The sequence below is a fragment of the Neofelis nebulosa genome, chromosome 5 (genome assembly GCF_028018385.1).
Source record: "Neofelis nebulosa isolate mNeoNeb1 chromosome 5, mNeoNeb1.pri, whole genome shotgun sequence".
In the NCBI taxonomy this organism is placed as follows: Eukaryota; Metazoa; Chordata; class Mammalia; order Carnivora; family Felidae; genus Neofelis; species Neofelis nebulosa.
In genome coordinates, this window is record NC_080786.1 from 156,558,619 (window position 1) to 156,573,414 (window position 14,796).

Sequence of the window (14,796 nt, forward strand, 5' to 3'; positions counted from 1 at the left end):
GGGCCCTCTACCACCGGTCTGGGGCCATGCGCACAGCAGGTGCTGAGAAGTGGGGGGAGGAAGGCTGTGACACGGGACATGGCTGGTCAGGAAGGAGCCGCGCGAGGGACGCTCTGAAGTCCCCACGTTCGACGCCTAGGCCGTCTCAGTTGTGTCTGACACAACCCTCCTTCAGTGCCGGGTAAGTGCCCTTCCGTGGCCCCTGTGCACACGGGTGAGAGGCTGTGCTGGGAAGCAAAGGTACAAGGACGAATAAGAAGCTTCTCGGGTCCAGACTGTGCGGCGAGGAGCTGGCTCGGGAGGGGCTGGGAGCGGGCTCTTCCCTGCCCTGCGGTGGCCACACGTTACTACAGCGCTCCCGGGAGGCCGAACTGCTGAGGGGCAGCAAACACCTTAAACGTGGGGGCGTGGGAGGGCCCTGTTCTGGGGGGGCTGGTCCCCTCTGAGCAACAGCCAGCCAGGGCCACAGCGGGAGGAGCGAAACCGTCCCCAGGCCTGGCGGATGACAGCCCCGATGCGCGGCCTTGTCACAGCGAGAAGTTCGAAGGGACGATGTCCACGGAGAGGAGCCCAGGGTACAGGGTTCCCACCCCTGTAAAACCAAACCTGCCTCCCTATCTGGACACACACAGACCCCGCGTCACCCCCCCACCCCCGCCACCAGGGGGGACCTGGAAATTACAGGCACTTTTTAGTTTCTTCCTGGTATTTTCTGTCTTTCTTGAGATTTTTACGATCGTGTATACGTTTTGTAATCAGAAAGAGGTAATTCTGTTTTGAAAAGTGATGTACTCTCCCCGCAGTAGCTGTGAGATTTGGGGATCATGTACGTGGCCTCTGAGCCCACGCCTCGTCCGTGAAGTGGGTATGAGCCCCCACTCACGGGGTGGCCGTGGGATCACCCGGGCCACGTAAGCAGGAGGCGTCCCCGACCCAGTAGTGGGAGATGAGTCCTCGCCGTCCCCCAGGTGAGTGTGGGGACAGAGCCACAGGGCGGCTCCTGGAGTCCAGGGCTCCGTGCGGGTCAGGGCCTCAGTGCCCGGGGCTGGGAGTGGCGGGCGCTCAGCCCGGGCCACGTTTCTGCTGACCCGGCAGCCTTCCTCCTGAGCTCACACTTTCCAGACAAATCCCCCTAATGCTTCTATTCTGTCGCCGGCGTATATAAGGAGGGCTCACCTCCCAGTTCTCCACCGCACTGCCCAGAGGCCCCTGCCCGACTCCCCACCAGCCCCGGGTCCCTGCATCGCCGACGCCCGCCATGGACATCGCCATCCAGCACCCCTGGTTCAAACGTGCGCTGGGCCCCTTCTACCCCAGCCGGCTGTTTGACCAGTTTTTCGGCGAGGGTCTCTTCGAGTACGACCTGCTGCCCTTCCTGTCCTCCACCATCAGCCCCTATTACCGCCAGTCCCTGTTCCGCACCGTGCTGGACTCGGGCATCTCTGAGGTAAGACCTGGCCGGGGGGCTGCTTTCTCCCGCTGGCCGCGGCTGGAGGAGCAGGGGGAGCACGGTGCTCCGTGTGGAGCCGCGCCTCGCCTCGGGCCTCCGAGGAGGGGTCTGGAGAGGGAGCCGGAGCCCAGCCCCGTCTCGTCCTCTATCACCCCGTGACCCATGTGTGCTTTATGATGCACCAGCCACACGATGGCGGCCCCGCGAGCAGGCCCACCGCGGCCGGTGTGACGGCCGGTGTGGGCTCTGTGCTCCGGGCTGTCCACCCTTCCCTTCCGGCAGGAAGCCTGGGCGGGTGTGCTGTGCCGCCCCGGGTCCCCAGGAGGGCCCCTCCCCCAGGACGGCCAGCACAGCCGCAGAGTGTGGTCTGTTCCCTGCCCGGGGCCAGGCCCAAAGGGAAGCGACCGCTGGCCTTCCCTCCCCGAGCCCCTGCGGTGGACCCCAGGGTCCCGGGGTCTCGAGGGACTGGGTCTCCCTCACTGCCTAAAAGCAGAGGCCTGCCCAGGGCTGATGCGGTGCCCTCAGAAGCAAAAACACCCTTGCTGAGTGTCCCCAGGGAGCGCCGTTGGGGCAGGGGGGAGGGAAGCAGGTTGAGCAGCGAGCCCGGCAAGGCTGTCGGGTACATCACGCCGTGGGAGAAGTCAGGCCCCGGGCTGTTTATGGAGAAACCAGGGAAGCCGAGGGCTGTGACTTTATTCAATGTGCTAGGTCCAACCAGTCAGCCAACCCCTGACCCGCCAGCCAGGCGACCCGTAACCGGCCTCCTAACCCGTAACCTGCCCGCCAACCATAACCAGCCTCTCAGCTCATCACCAGCTAGGCATCAGCAGACACATGGTCTTGAGGCCGAGGGTCCACGCGGTCCCGAGTCAGGGGTCCCCGGGACTCTGTGCCCTGTATGCGTGGAAGGCGTTTCTGTGCTGACGGCCGGGGGACCGGCTCCGGCCAGCCCCGCACAAACCGCAGAGGCCCACGGGAGCGTTTGGGTTTCAGGTCCGCTCTGACCGGGACAAGTTCGTCATCTTCCTGGACGTGAAGCACTTCTCCCCGGAGGACCTCACTGTGAAAGTGCTGGAGGACTTTGTGGAGATCCACGGCAAGCACAACGAGAGGCAGGTGGGTCTGAGGGGCCCCCGCCTTCCGGGGACCCTGCGCCCCAGGAGGGAGGGGGACTCTTCCCCCACACGCCCGCTTGTCCCAGAGCGCACAAGCAAGCCTCCTCCCAGTGACAGGGAGGCCGGTCCTGAGCCCCGGCAGGTGAGGGGTCTGCAGGGACCCCCGCCCGGGTACCGCCCGGCTGCCCCTGGCTCCCTCCGAGCTGCGCCGGTGATGGGGTCGGAGCAGGGAGGATCCCAGGAAGCTCCGGGCACCGGGCGGGGGGGCGAGGGGAGCTCTGAGCCGACGTGGGTTCCATGGAAACCTAACTGTGGCGGGCGAGCCCTGCAGTGTGGCCGGCGGCCATCGATGCCCCAAATGCTTGTGTGTTCACACGTTCACCTCTCGGCGGCCCTTTGTCATCGGCGCCCCCCGTTATCGGGAGCCGGCAGGTGGCAGGGCCCGGCTCAGGGAGATGGGTGGCCCCACAGCTGGTTCAGGGTGCGGTGGCTGCTCACCTGGCAGAGACCAGGGTCAGAGACCAGGGTTTCCTCTCAATTGTTGGAGCGGTTGTGTGCGTGCGTGTGTTTGCGTGAACCCCTGACTCCGTGTCTCCTGCCCCCCACGTACGGCGCTGTGGCCCAAGTGACTTGTTTCAGCGTGGAGAAAGAAGTCGGGCCCAGGGGCTGGGACCAAGCTGTCCCGCCGAGGGGAGAGTTCTTGTGCTCAGGCCCCGCTGGGTGGAAAGCAGACACCCTGAGCCTGTGGGGTGAAGGCCAAATGTGGTCCACGTGCCGGACTAGGACAGCCATTCACGGGATTCTGGAGTGAAACGGGTCTGATGAGCCAGCTCCATGACCGTGAATGGCCCCCGGCTGTGCAGGGAGGCAGGGAGGCGGGGAGGCCGGGAGGTGGGGAGGCCGGTGGGGGGGGGGGGGGTTGGGGCGCAGCCTCAGCAGGAGCTCTCGACGTGGCCTTCTGGCTCCCACTGCACCGTGTGAGTGTGGCGGGTTTGGCCCTCGTGAGGTCCGGGAGGGCCTTCCCCGTGTCAGGCCCACGGCACCCCCGGCCCTGGCGTCTCTGACCGTGCCCTTCCCCGTCCCCCGCCCAGGACGACCATGGCTACATCTCCCGTGAGTTCCACCGCCGTTACCGTCTGCCTTCCAACGTGGACCAGTCGGCGCTCTCCTGCTCCCTGTCCGCGGATGGCATGCTGACCTTCTCTGGCCCCAAGGTCCCGTCTGGCGTGGATGCTGGCCACAGCGAGAGAGCCATCCCCGTGTCGCGGGAGGAGAAGCCCAGCTCTGCGCCCTCGTCCTAAGCTCGGCCTCGGCCTCGGCCTCGGCTGCCACCGCTGCTGCCCCCACGGCCCATCGGTCTGGGGGAGCCCTAGAAAGTGGGGTGCTGGTCTCCTTTTGCTTTCCTTCTTTCCATTTCCTTTTCCTTTCCTCTGAGGGAGCGAGGGTTTGGGGAGGGTAGCCTGGAGGGCTTGGGGCTTCCGCCTGCGGTGCCCCGGCCTCGGGGCCGCCCCGATCCCAGCACTGGCCGCCGGGTGGACGTGATCGCCTCCCCCGCTTCCTGACACGGTGGCGCCGTGCTCCCAGAGGAGGCCACCTCAGGACGACCTCTGGGTCCCCAGGGCCAGCCAGGCACACCTTGACCCTGGGCGGCGGGCGCCCGTGTCACGGCCCGGCTGCGCGTCCTGCCCTCGTTCCCCGGGTGCCCCGAGGTCCGTCTGGCGGAGCCCCCCGTGCGCCCGGGCCCTCGGCAGCCTCTCCCCGGCCGCGTTCCCCCCATCCTTCCTCTATGTAGCACCTCTCCTGGGGCACCCGGCCACCCATGAGAACGCAGCCCGTGGCAGTCAATAAAGAACAGGTGACACAAGCAATTTGCTGGCTGGTGGTCGTGCTGTCTCCCCCGGCGGGGTGTGCGGGGCCGCATGACCTGCGGCATGGGTGCAGGGGTGGACCTGACGGGTGGGAAGGGGGCAGGGTCCACCCCGGCCGCCTCCAGGAGACCCGGTCACTTCCTGGCTCCCACTCCCCAGTGCCCCCCGGACCCCCGCTTGGTAGGGAGGAGGGGGTTTGTGTGGAGAGCACCGAGGGAGGGGGAGGTGGGGGTGTGAGAGAATCAGGACCCCCTTCTCTGTGGGACCCGGGGTGCCCGGTGGGGCAGTGCCATCTTGCTGCTCTCCTCCTCTGGGGGGCTTGTGTCCCGGCTCCCTGGGGGCCGCACTTGAAGGACCCTGGCCCCGTTGCTCCCCGAGGGGTGAGGAAGGGTGGTCAGGTGTGGTCCGAACTTGTGCACCTCTGCGTGTGGGGGCGCCCCCGCTCACTGCCCCTCCTCATTGGGGTGGGCACGGGCGCCCTCGGGGAGCTTCTGGTGACCAGGGCACAGCGTCCTGGGCAGCCTCCCCCACCCCGTGTGGACGGTCGTCTCCCTGCCCGCCCTGGCAGTGGGGGTGGTGGGCACGAGGCCCAGAGACCCCCAGCCTCCCCGGGGGAGGGGCCCCGAGGCTGCAGTGACCGCGGGGAGGGTCAGGTGCCACTCTGGGAGCGGACGGCGAGCAGGTGCCGCGTCCTGATGGGCACTGCTGGTGTTAGGCTGCGTCACGGGCGAGTGGGGGCTGGGACACTGGGGACCGTGCTGGGGCCAGCGGGACGGTCCTCGGGGTGGCTCCCATACTCCTCCAAGAAGGTGGACACACAGGAGAATCTCCTGTGAAGTGGTCCCTGTTCAACACACACACACACACACACACACACTCAGACACACACGTACGCACCCACACAGGTGCCCGCAATGCACACACTCAGACACATGCACACACCTGCACAGTGCTTGCATGCACACACTGGCACACTCACCCACACAGGTGCGCACACACGCACACATTGCACACCCACACACATGCGTACACACACTAAGACACAGGTGTACACACCCACACAGTTGCGCGCACATGCACATACTGAGACATATGCACACACCCACACACATGCACACACCCACTGGCACACGTGTGCACACTCACCCACACAGTTGTGTCACGCACGCACGCACACACACACTGCACACGCACAGACGCATGCGTGCACACGCACACACCCACACAGGTGCACACACCCACACACTGCTTGTACGCATACTGGCACACGTGTGCACACTCACCCACACAGTCGTGCACACACCCACACACGTGCGTACACACACTCAGACACAGGTGTACACACCCACACAGTTGCGCGCACATGCACATACTGAGACATATGCACACACCCACACACATGCAGACACCCACTGGCACACGTGTGCACACTCACCCACACAGTTGTGTCATGCACGCACGCACACACACACTGCACACGCACAGACGCATGCGTGCACACGCACACACCCACACAGGTGCACACACCCACACACTGCTTGTACGCATACTGGCACACGTGTGCACACTCACCCACACAGTCGTGCACACACCCACACACGTGCGTACACACACTCAGACACAGGTGTACACACCCACACAGTTGCGCGCACATGCACATACTGAGGCATATGCACACACCCACACACGTGCACACACGCACTGGCACACGTGTGCACACTCACCCACACAGTCGTGCACACACCCACACACGTGTGCACACACGCGCACACGAGGTACCTCCATCCCTCCAGCTCAGCTCCACCTGAAGCAGAGTCCTTGCGCCAGCGGGAGGCCCTCTGACCCTCCCACCCTCCTGCCCTGAGACTCCCGACAAGAAGCCGCCCACGCTGTCCTGCCACTTATTCCACATTGGTGAGAAACGTGGGGTGCTCTGTGGTCGGTGGCGGCGATGGTGTCTACACTTGGGGGCTGGAGCTGGATGCTTTGGAAAACCGGACTGTCTGAAGCTCCCTCCTCCCCGCGGTTCCGCCCCAGGCTGGCTGTCCTCGGCGGACGCCCGTGCTTTTCCCCAGCGAGGGGCGTCACCGCGTGCCCGGCGGACTGGGGGGCCGAGGCGTCAGGTGCCGATGGCCTCGGGTCCACCGCAGAGCTTGCTGAAGGCTTGTCATGGGCTGAGCCGTGTCCCCCGAATTCCCACGTTGGAACCCTAGCCCCCAGCACCTCAGAGCGTGGCTGTCTTTGGAGATCAGGCCTTGAACGAGGTGATTATGGTAAGTGAGGTCACTGGCGAGGGCCCTGCTCCTGAATGACCGGTGTCCCTGTGAAAAGAGCTCAGGGCACAGAGACACCCAGAGGGATGACCGCGTGAGCACACAGGGGAGGACGGTGTCTACACGGCTAGGAGACAGGCCTCAGGAGGAACCAGTCCCGCCCACGCCTGGATCGGGGACGTCCGGCCCCAGGACTGTTGTTTGGGCGGCCCAGCCCATGGTGGCTGGACTCTGAACCCTGCACAGCGGGCGTCACCCACTTATAAATCGGGAGGCACCGAGGAAGCCAGGCGGGACCTGTTCTGTGGGCGAACTGCTGTGTGGCTGTGGGCACACTTGTCAGCCCCTCTGAGTATTAGCTCACTGTCCTTAACAGTGTGCCCGCTCAGGGAGGGGGACCGCATGCTCCCTGGCGGTCCAGCCCCAAGACGGCCACCTGCAATTCCAAGATGCACCACCAGGTGGCAGCAGAGGCCCGGCGGTGGCCACGAGACCGCTTGTCTCAAAGGTCACCTTCAGGCGTCCAGCCGCAGCACACCTCCGCAGAGGGCCTGGCTCCAGCAGGCTGGGCTGGGCGCCACGGAGCTTTGGGAGCCCCCACCCTGACCCCAGGGCACCGGCGTCCAGCCCGGGAGACTGGCACGGGGAGACACGAAAGGCCGCACGGGGAGCCAGTGGTATTTCTTTACGATAAGCGGTTTTTGTTTCCTTGGCTTGTTTGTAAAATCATTTGAAAAAGGAGAAGTCCGCAGCTGGCAGGTCAGCCCTGTGTCGTGGGTCCCTGGGGGCTCTGGCGGGGTCTCCTCCCCTGCAGAATGACGCAGTGCACCAGCCCTACCCGGCCTCCGCGGCTGCCCCTAGGACTTTGGAAAGGGAGCCTGACACAGGGGGCTGGGTCACCGGGTCACAGATCTCGCCGGCCAGATGCTGCATGTGGCCGCCTGGGGGCGTGCTGAGGCCCAGAGGCGCATGCACGCGGGCCAGACCTCAGAGGGAAAGGAAACGGCGACACCAGAGCCCAGGAGCTGGGGGGCGAAGGACCTGCCTCTTCTCCGCAGGACGGGCCCGCCCACCTGATACCCACTAGGCCTTCAGGGTGGGAAGGGACGGGGGAGCCCCACTCAGGTTGGGGGCCGTGTGTGTGTGTGGGGTGGCCTGGCCAAAGGCCGCAGCTCCCGTGTGGCCCACATCAGGCCCAGCTCCCCAGCTGCAGGGTGACCAGGCTGGGGGGCCCTGCTGTGGGATTTCCTCCCGGATCCGGGCCTAGTTTGCGGGGGCCCGGGAGGCGGGCAGGCCCGGAACCTGTGTGGACGCTGCTGTGGTGAAAACAGAACGAGATACGTGTGGACACAGTCACACGTGCACACACAGAACAGACACGTACCCGCAGACGCAAAGGCACGCGTCTATGCACACCCACGCGCACACACAACACACGCCTGCAGCAGCCATGGGCAGCCCGCAGCCTTCGTTTCCTGCCTCTCATTTCATTGGCTTCCCTCTGTGCCTGATTTGTACTTGAACTTGAAAGACACAATCACACAAAGACACTTCCTGCCCGTTTCTCTGCCTTGAGGAAAAGCCTCCCCCTTGCGCGCTGGTCAGCAGACCCTTTTATGTCAAGGTGCTTGTGGGGAGCCGTGATCCTCTTTGTGCTGCTGGAGGCACCTGATTGCCTTTGGATGCTGGAGATCGGCGGGGGGGGGGGGGGGGGGGCGGTGCGCTCAAGGGCACCCCAAGGTCACCAGGAAGGAGCGGCTGTGAGGAGCAGGGGTGGCTCCTTATTCCGCGGAGCTGTCAGCCACCTGGAGCCTGTGAACACTGTGTCCCGTCCCCCGCCCCGCCGGGGAGCAAGAGATCAATAAAAAAAATATATAATCTGGCTCAAAAGCACAGCTTTCCAAAGCCAGCGGAGGCCTCTCCAGAGCCTGGGAAACATTTACGGGTGGGTTTGCTGGTCCCCAGCTAGTGACCCGCACGGGGCGCCATCGAGGGGAGACCAATCAGACCTGGAGGACCTGGGTGGGCGACAGGTCACCCCCCAATTCCACCCACGCATCGGTGAGAATTCGGAGGCCCCACGCTGGCCCCAGGGGCTCTCCGATGGTGATGGCCGGGAGCGCAGGCCCCGGAGGCTGCCGCTAACGGGGGGTCTGGGGGTCTCTGCAGCCCTGTGCGGGGGGGGGGGGTTGGCCTCTGCAGCCCTGTGCGGGGTGGGGGGGGGTTGGCGCCCTGCTCGCTCGTGCGGACCTACCCGGGGCTGTGGCTTTTCTGACTCCGCGGAGAAAACCCCAGGACGCGGCCTCCGGGGCGCCCAGGATGTGAGCGCCAGCGGCCACCTCCTGTGTCCGCGTCCTCACTCTCTCGCCTGCCTGCCCCGCAGCCACGGTCAAGCGTGTTCCCCGGGCCCTGCGGCCGCGTCTTGTGGCCGGGGCTGTTCTGTCACTGCGGCCCCTGGCACCACGGTCACATGGCCGTCTCTCCCCGTGTGTGTCTGTGTCTCTTCTCGCGGCGACACCGGCCATCCGCCCGAGCCCCCCGGGTGATCCAGGGTGCTGTCGTCTCGCTCCTTACCTTGATCACGTCTGTAAGGACTCTTTTTCCACATCAGGTTCTGGGGTTTGGAATGGAGACGTGCCTGCCGGGGGCCACTTGAGACGGGGGTTGTCCACTCGTGGCGTGCCCGGGCCGAGCCTGCAGTCTAGTGCTGGAGGCCTGTGTTTCTGTTTTGGGTGTTTCCATGGCAATGCATGGTTGCCCGCCCACGGATGAGCCGGTCTCTGGCGCCCATCAGTGATTCACCTATTAACAGATGCCAGGGGCAGGTGCTGATCTGGCCAGGACACCACCACCCGAGGGGCTCCAAGGAGACGCTGTGGACGCCACTCAGTCACGGGTTCTGGCCCCCGTCCTGCCACCAAGAAGGTCTTGGACCCGGACCCTCGCTCAGGGCACCTGGACTCCAAGGCTGGGCCAGGGGCCCCAAGGCGGGGGGAAGGGTGTGGGAAGGCCGGCGGGACCACAGGGGCCAGGGCGGGCCCAGGGGGCTCTGGGTCCCCGGGAACCCCGGGGCAGGGCACGCCCAGCCAGCCCTTGTTGGCTCAGAGAGGACAGGCAGGTGCCGCCCGAGTCGGGGCGTGGGCCACGGGGGCTGCTCCCCTTCAGGTGACGATGCAGAGGAGGCAAGCAGGGAAGCGGTGGCAGCGTGTGTCCACGTGTGGTGCGTGTGTGTCCACGTGTGGCTGTAGGGTCTGAAGTTAGGGGGGAAGGTGGGGGTTTATGGGAACCGGCACCCACGTGACCCTCCAACACCACGCCCCCCTCCCGCCCCGAGGTTCAGGTTCGAGGAGGACGTTGCAGCAGGGTCGCGTTGCGGGGGTGGCTCGGTGGAGGCTCAGGGAACAGGCCGGGACCTGCAGCGGGACAGCGGGACAGCGGAGAACGTTCCCTCCAGGCCCCAGGCCCCGGCCCACCTTCTTGGCCGAATAGGGTGCGGGCCGCTGCAGCCCGGCTCTTGGAGCGCGGCTGCGGGGATCCTGTGGCTGCGGTGTCTGGGCCGTGACTTGGGGAGGCCGGGGAGCGCAGCAGGGGTGGCTGTACGTTTCGAACCGGAGGGGAGGGCAGCTGGGGTGGCCCCCAGTGGCGAGGGACTGAGGCTGCCCACGATCCCGTTCTCTGCCTGGCCCCACCCCGCTGGGCATGCGCCTCTCCTTCTCCGGGCCCCCCGGGCCCGCCTGGCCTGCACCCTGCCGGGCTGCTGCACCAGAGGCCGGCGCCGTGGCCCGAGTGGACGCGGACCCCGGTGAGCGTACGTGTGGCCGGGGCAGCTTCCCTCCTGCTCACTCGAGGCGGGGGAGCTGGGGACGCCGGGCCACAGGGGCCTTCCTGTCCAGTCCGCTGGGCATTGAGGGCTCCTCCCGCCAAGATCTCCTGGACCCCCCCACCCCGCCCCCAGCTCGCCCACGCCAGGTGCCCTCATATACCTGTCTCTCCTCTCGCTAAGTCATGGGATTTAGGGCAAACCGATAAGCTCACCCCCCTGAAGGTGTGGGTAAGTCACTGAGCAGGAGGACGTCCCTGTTAGAAACCAAGGAGCCGCGAATCCTCACCCAGAGTCGTGTCTTCTCCATGGTGGAGGTTCCCGGGCGGACGTGCTGAGTGCACAGGGCCGCGTGGGTGGTGCACCCCCCAAGGCTCAGCCGCCCCTGCCCCGCCGGGCCTCCAGCCACGGCGATGGAGCAGGGACACGGGCTCCCACTCCGCTGGCCGGGGACAGGTGAGGTGCGGAGATCAGGGGTGGGGATCACACGGCCGGGCCCCTGCGCTGTCCTGGATGGAGGCAATGAGCGGACCAGGCTCTGAGGTGCTGGTCCAGGGGCTTCCAGAAGCACCTCCCGGACACAGGGCAGGGGTGACAGGAGCCGGGATGCGGACATGGGCGTGGGCAGATTGGGGCAGCTTCTCGGCCACCGAGGCCTCACGATCCCGCGGCTGCTTGCTGTCTCCTGTGTTGGTGTCCGGCCACTGCTGGAGGGGGGTCTGCCTTCCTCTCCCCCGGTCTGGGAGCCACGCCCCCTGAAGTCCCGCCGCCGTGAATGCACCAAGTCTTTACCCTCGGTGCCCCAGGCTTGCACTTCTGAACTGAAGCGGCTTCGTGCTCCCCCGGGGGATCTTTCTAGAGCAGCCACTGTGCGTGTGGTCACTGGGGACCTTCTACACACGCGGGTGCCCATCCCGCAGGTGAGGGGCCGCGACCCACCTTTCAACCGCCCCCCAGGGACGCGACACGGCGGTGGGTGGCGCTTGAAGAGCGAGGACGCCCTCTCAGCCACGTCTGTTGTGTTGGGTCTGCAGGGACGACCTTGGTGAAGCCATCGGCCCTCCCTCCCCTCCAGCCCCGAAACCCTGGCGCCCCCTAGACCATGCTGGGGGGGCGGGGATGAGGGGCGTCTGCGAAGGAGCCTGGGGGTGGGGAAGTTCACGCACCCCTGCTTCGGGGCCTGGACCCCCCACAACCGCCCAACACTGGTGATCTTCTGGCAGAAGGTGGGGTGGGGCCGGGCAGGGAGAGGACTGGGGGTCTTGGGCTGACCAGCCTCTGGCTTGGTCCCAGCAAGGATGCTTTTCAAGTCCAAGCCCTCGAGGCAGGTCCTTGTACCGGCCCCACCTTATGGACAGCAGCTGAGGTTTGGACAGGGTGAGGAACTTTCTGGCTGCTAAGACAGGAGGTGAGTCCTTGCTGCCTCTGGCAGAGTCCTGGGGCTCCTTCTGAGTGGGCCCAGCTTGTTTGGCTGGGTCCTTTCTCCTCTGAACCTGGAATGGCCGGATGACTCAGCCCTGGGCTTGGAGAGAAATCCCCGAGGCCCCTCCCAGTGGGGGTGGCAGGTGTGGCCCTGGCCCCTGCCAGCTAGGAAAGCCCCGACCAAGAAGGGGCTGCAGGGCTGGAGACGTCCCTCAGCAAGTCCCCACCCCCATCCCCGTCCTGAGGGAATCCTGGGAGAGGGAAGCATGTGGAATGAGCAGATTCCGTGGTCCTCGTGACCCGGGAGGACAGTGGTCACACTACAGCCTTATTTTCTGCCTGGGCTTCCCCTCTCTCCCCTGCCTGACCTGGGAGGAGACCCCCACAGCTGAGCCTTGTGCCTCGTAGGGGTTGGGAATGAGGGGACGCAGGCTCCCTCCTACACCGCCCACCCCCCCCCCCCCAGCCCCCTGCAGGGCCAGCAGCTGTCACGGGGCCTCCTCATCTGTGGCCTGTCACCACGGGGACCGTGGGTGGTTTGGAGCTGGGTCAGTCTGTGCTGTTGGTCCTTTTGGTCCGAGAGGCGAGGGCTGTGGGCAGGCACGGAGGCACCTGCCGGGAGGACAGGGGCGAAGTGGGAGAGCCGGGGCCCTGCCTTCAGGGACGGCGGGTCACAGCCAAGTCCCAGCCTGGAGCTTTGGGTTTCTCGCCTCAGTTTCCGCATCTGTCAAATGGGATGCTGGCACGGACCTCGTGGGGCCTTTTCACCCTGGCCCTCCCATTGCCTGTCCCCACCCAGCAGCTGGAGTGATTCCTCACCAGCCAGGGAGGGGCTCCCACAACACGCACTGGACACCTCTGTGGGCACGTGGGCACCCACATCATGCTGTGGGGGAACGCCTGCTCTCCAGACTTGTCCTCCAGAGTCTCACCGTCAGAACTGGAGGCCAGGACAGACCCAACAGAGGTGCCCGGAAGAGTTTCTGGAACACGACAAGTACAAAGCGTTCAAGGAACCATCCAGTCCTGCTCAATGTGAGTGGACCCAGCATCTTCGGAAGCCGTCTGATTCCAAGGAGAAAGAAAGCTGGTTCTCAGGCCAGCTAGGCCCCCCCACCACGTGCCCCCCTGTCCTCAGCTCAGATCATTCCTTCTCTGCCCCAGGGCCTTTGCACACGCAGTTCCCTCTGGTTGCAGTGTTCTTGAGCACGGCTCCCTCCCTCCTGCCTGGGCGGAGGACCCCATGTCAAGGCGTGGCTGCCTCTCAGGCCCTCCCACGCCACAAGCCCCGTCGGGGCAGCAGTTGGGTCTGCCTCGCTCACTGCTGTCTCCTCCAGGGCCTCAGATGGAGGCTGGCACTGAGTAGGTGCTCTATGAATACTGTGGAATGAATAATGAGTGTGGTGGCGATTAGAGGCAGTGTGGCCATCAGGGCGCCAGGCTGAGAAGTCCTGGTGATCGCCACGGAAAGAACAGCTCCCAACCTCTGTTCCTCCCTCTGCTGCCTGAACTGCCCCCGAACTCAGTGGTTCTCAGCTCTGGCTGGACATTAAACACTTGGGGAGCTTATAAAACTGCCGATCCCAGGGCGTCCCCCTCCACTTGGATATAGTCCCAGGGGGCCTCCACAGGTATGTTGGAAACGCCCTCAGGTGATTCTAACGTGCAGGCTTTGTCTCGATTCTCTATGCGTTGGAGGGGCACTTAGGTTAATTGTCAGGTTCTGCAGGCCCCGTCAACCATTTACTCTTGAGTCTGAATTAGAAGAGGAACCCACTGATGTTTCCTAACACTTTGCTGGGTTAGGCAGGTGTGAGGGAGTGGGACATTGTCCGGGTGGGAGAGAGAAAAAAGAAAGGTAGTTTGAGGACAGGAAGTCCTTGAGGGGTGTGTCTGATTCCGGGGAGGATGATTTCGGGAGTTGGGGGTGAGCGGGAAGGCGTAGGGGAGGGTGGTGTTCCTGCCTTCCAGATATTTCTCAAGGCCAGACATAGGATGTGGCCGCCTCTTCCAAGGGGGAGCTAACCCGTCCTGCCCAGTGTGAGCAAACTGAGTTGCCCAGGGCCGAGGCTGACGACCGCTCGGTGACCGTCGGGATGCCCCGGACGGCTCATTCTAGCCCTTGAGACCCGCGGTGATCCCTGCCCCCCCCCCCCCCCCCCCCCCCCCGTCGTGCAGGTCTGTCCGCAGCGCCCTGGCTCACCTGTGAGCTGAACTTCCCAATGACCTGCAGCTGTGTTTGTTGAAGCAGCTAGCAGGGCAGTTCCCGAATCTGGGGCGGGGCCCCCGAAACTGCAGGGCGGGGCCGGGTGGCTCTGTGCCCACTGGTCTCAGATCTCTGCCCCAGAAATGGGCATCGTTACCCCATGTGAACGGACACTTGATCTGTGCGTGGAAACGGAGCCTGAATGTGACAAGTCCAAAACAGCGGAGAGTTCAACGAATTCCGTCGTTTTAAAATTCAATAAAATGCGCCTGAACTCGTGTGTTCTTTCTCTTGGTGTTAGGTGACCCTGGTGGCTGCCACATGGTACGGCCCGGCGGGTCAGCCTGGATGGAAGGGCGGGGCCCCGGGGCCTGCCCTGTCGGGGGACAGCAGCGTGGCCTGGTCCCCAGCGCCTGGACTGGGTGTGGGAAAGGCCCTCTGCCCATGCAAACCACTGAAATGAACTCCCTCCGGGCCTGGTCGGTGGTGGGCACTTTGCTGCGGGCAGAGTTGGGACCCTGCCCCTTCTCCCCGCGAGCAGGGTGTCGGGATCTCTAAGGTTCTCCAGCTGCTCCCTGCCGCCGGTCTGGAGGTCCCCAGGGCACCCAGGCCGGTGCAGAAGAAGGCAGGGCTGGGGCCCAG

The 14,796-nt window shown here is 65.1% G+C and overlaps 1 protein-coding gene across 1 annotated transcript; it reads left to right on the top strand.

Moving 5' to 3' along the window:
• The first annotated feature begins 1,177 nt into the window (after nt 1-1,177).
• Nucleotides 1,178-4,433, top strand: CRYAA (crystallin alpha A). Its single transcript, XM_058732143.1, has 3 exons — nt 1,178-1,447; nt 2,444-2,566; nt 3,657-4,433. Exons 1-3 carry the CDS (start codon nt 1,259-1,261, stop codon nt 3,864-3,866), a joined length of 522 nt encoding a protein of 173 aa, XP_058588126.1. The 5' UTR covers nt 1,178-1,258; the 3' UTR covers nt 3,867-4,433.
• The last annotated feature ends 10,363 nt before the right edge of the window (nt 4,434-14,796 follow it).

Coding starts and splice junctions, on each gene's coding strand:
- CRYAA (XM_058732143.1), top strand. CDS start 1,259: ATGGACATCGCCATCCAGCACCCCTGGTTCAAACGTGCGCTGGGCCCC. Junction 1,448..2,443: donor TGGACTCGGGCATCTCTGAG/GTAAGACCTGGC, acceptor TTTGGGTTTCAG/GTCCGCTCTGACCGGGACAA. Junction 2,567..3,656: donor GCAAGCACAACGAGAGGCAG/GTGGGTCTGAGG, acceptor TCCCCCGCCCAG/GACGACCATGGCTACATCTC.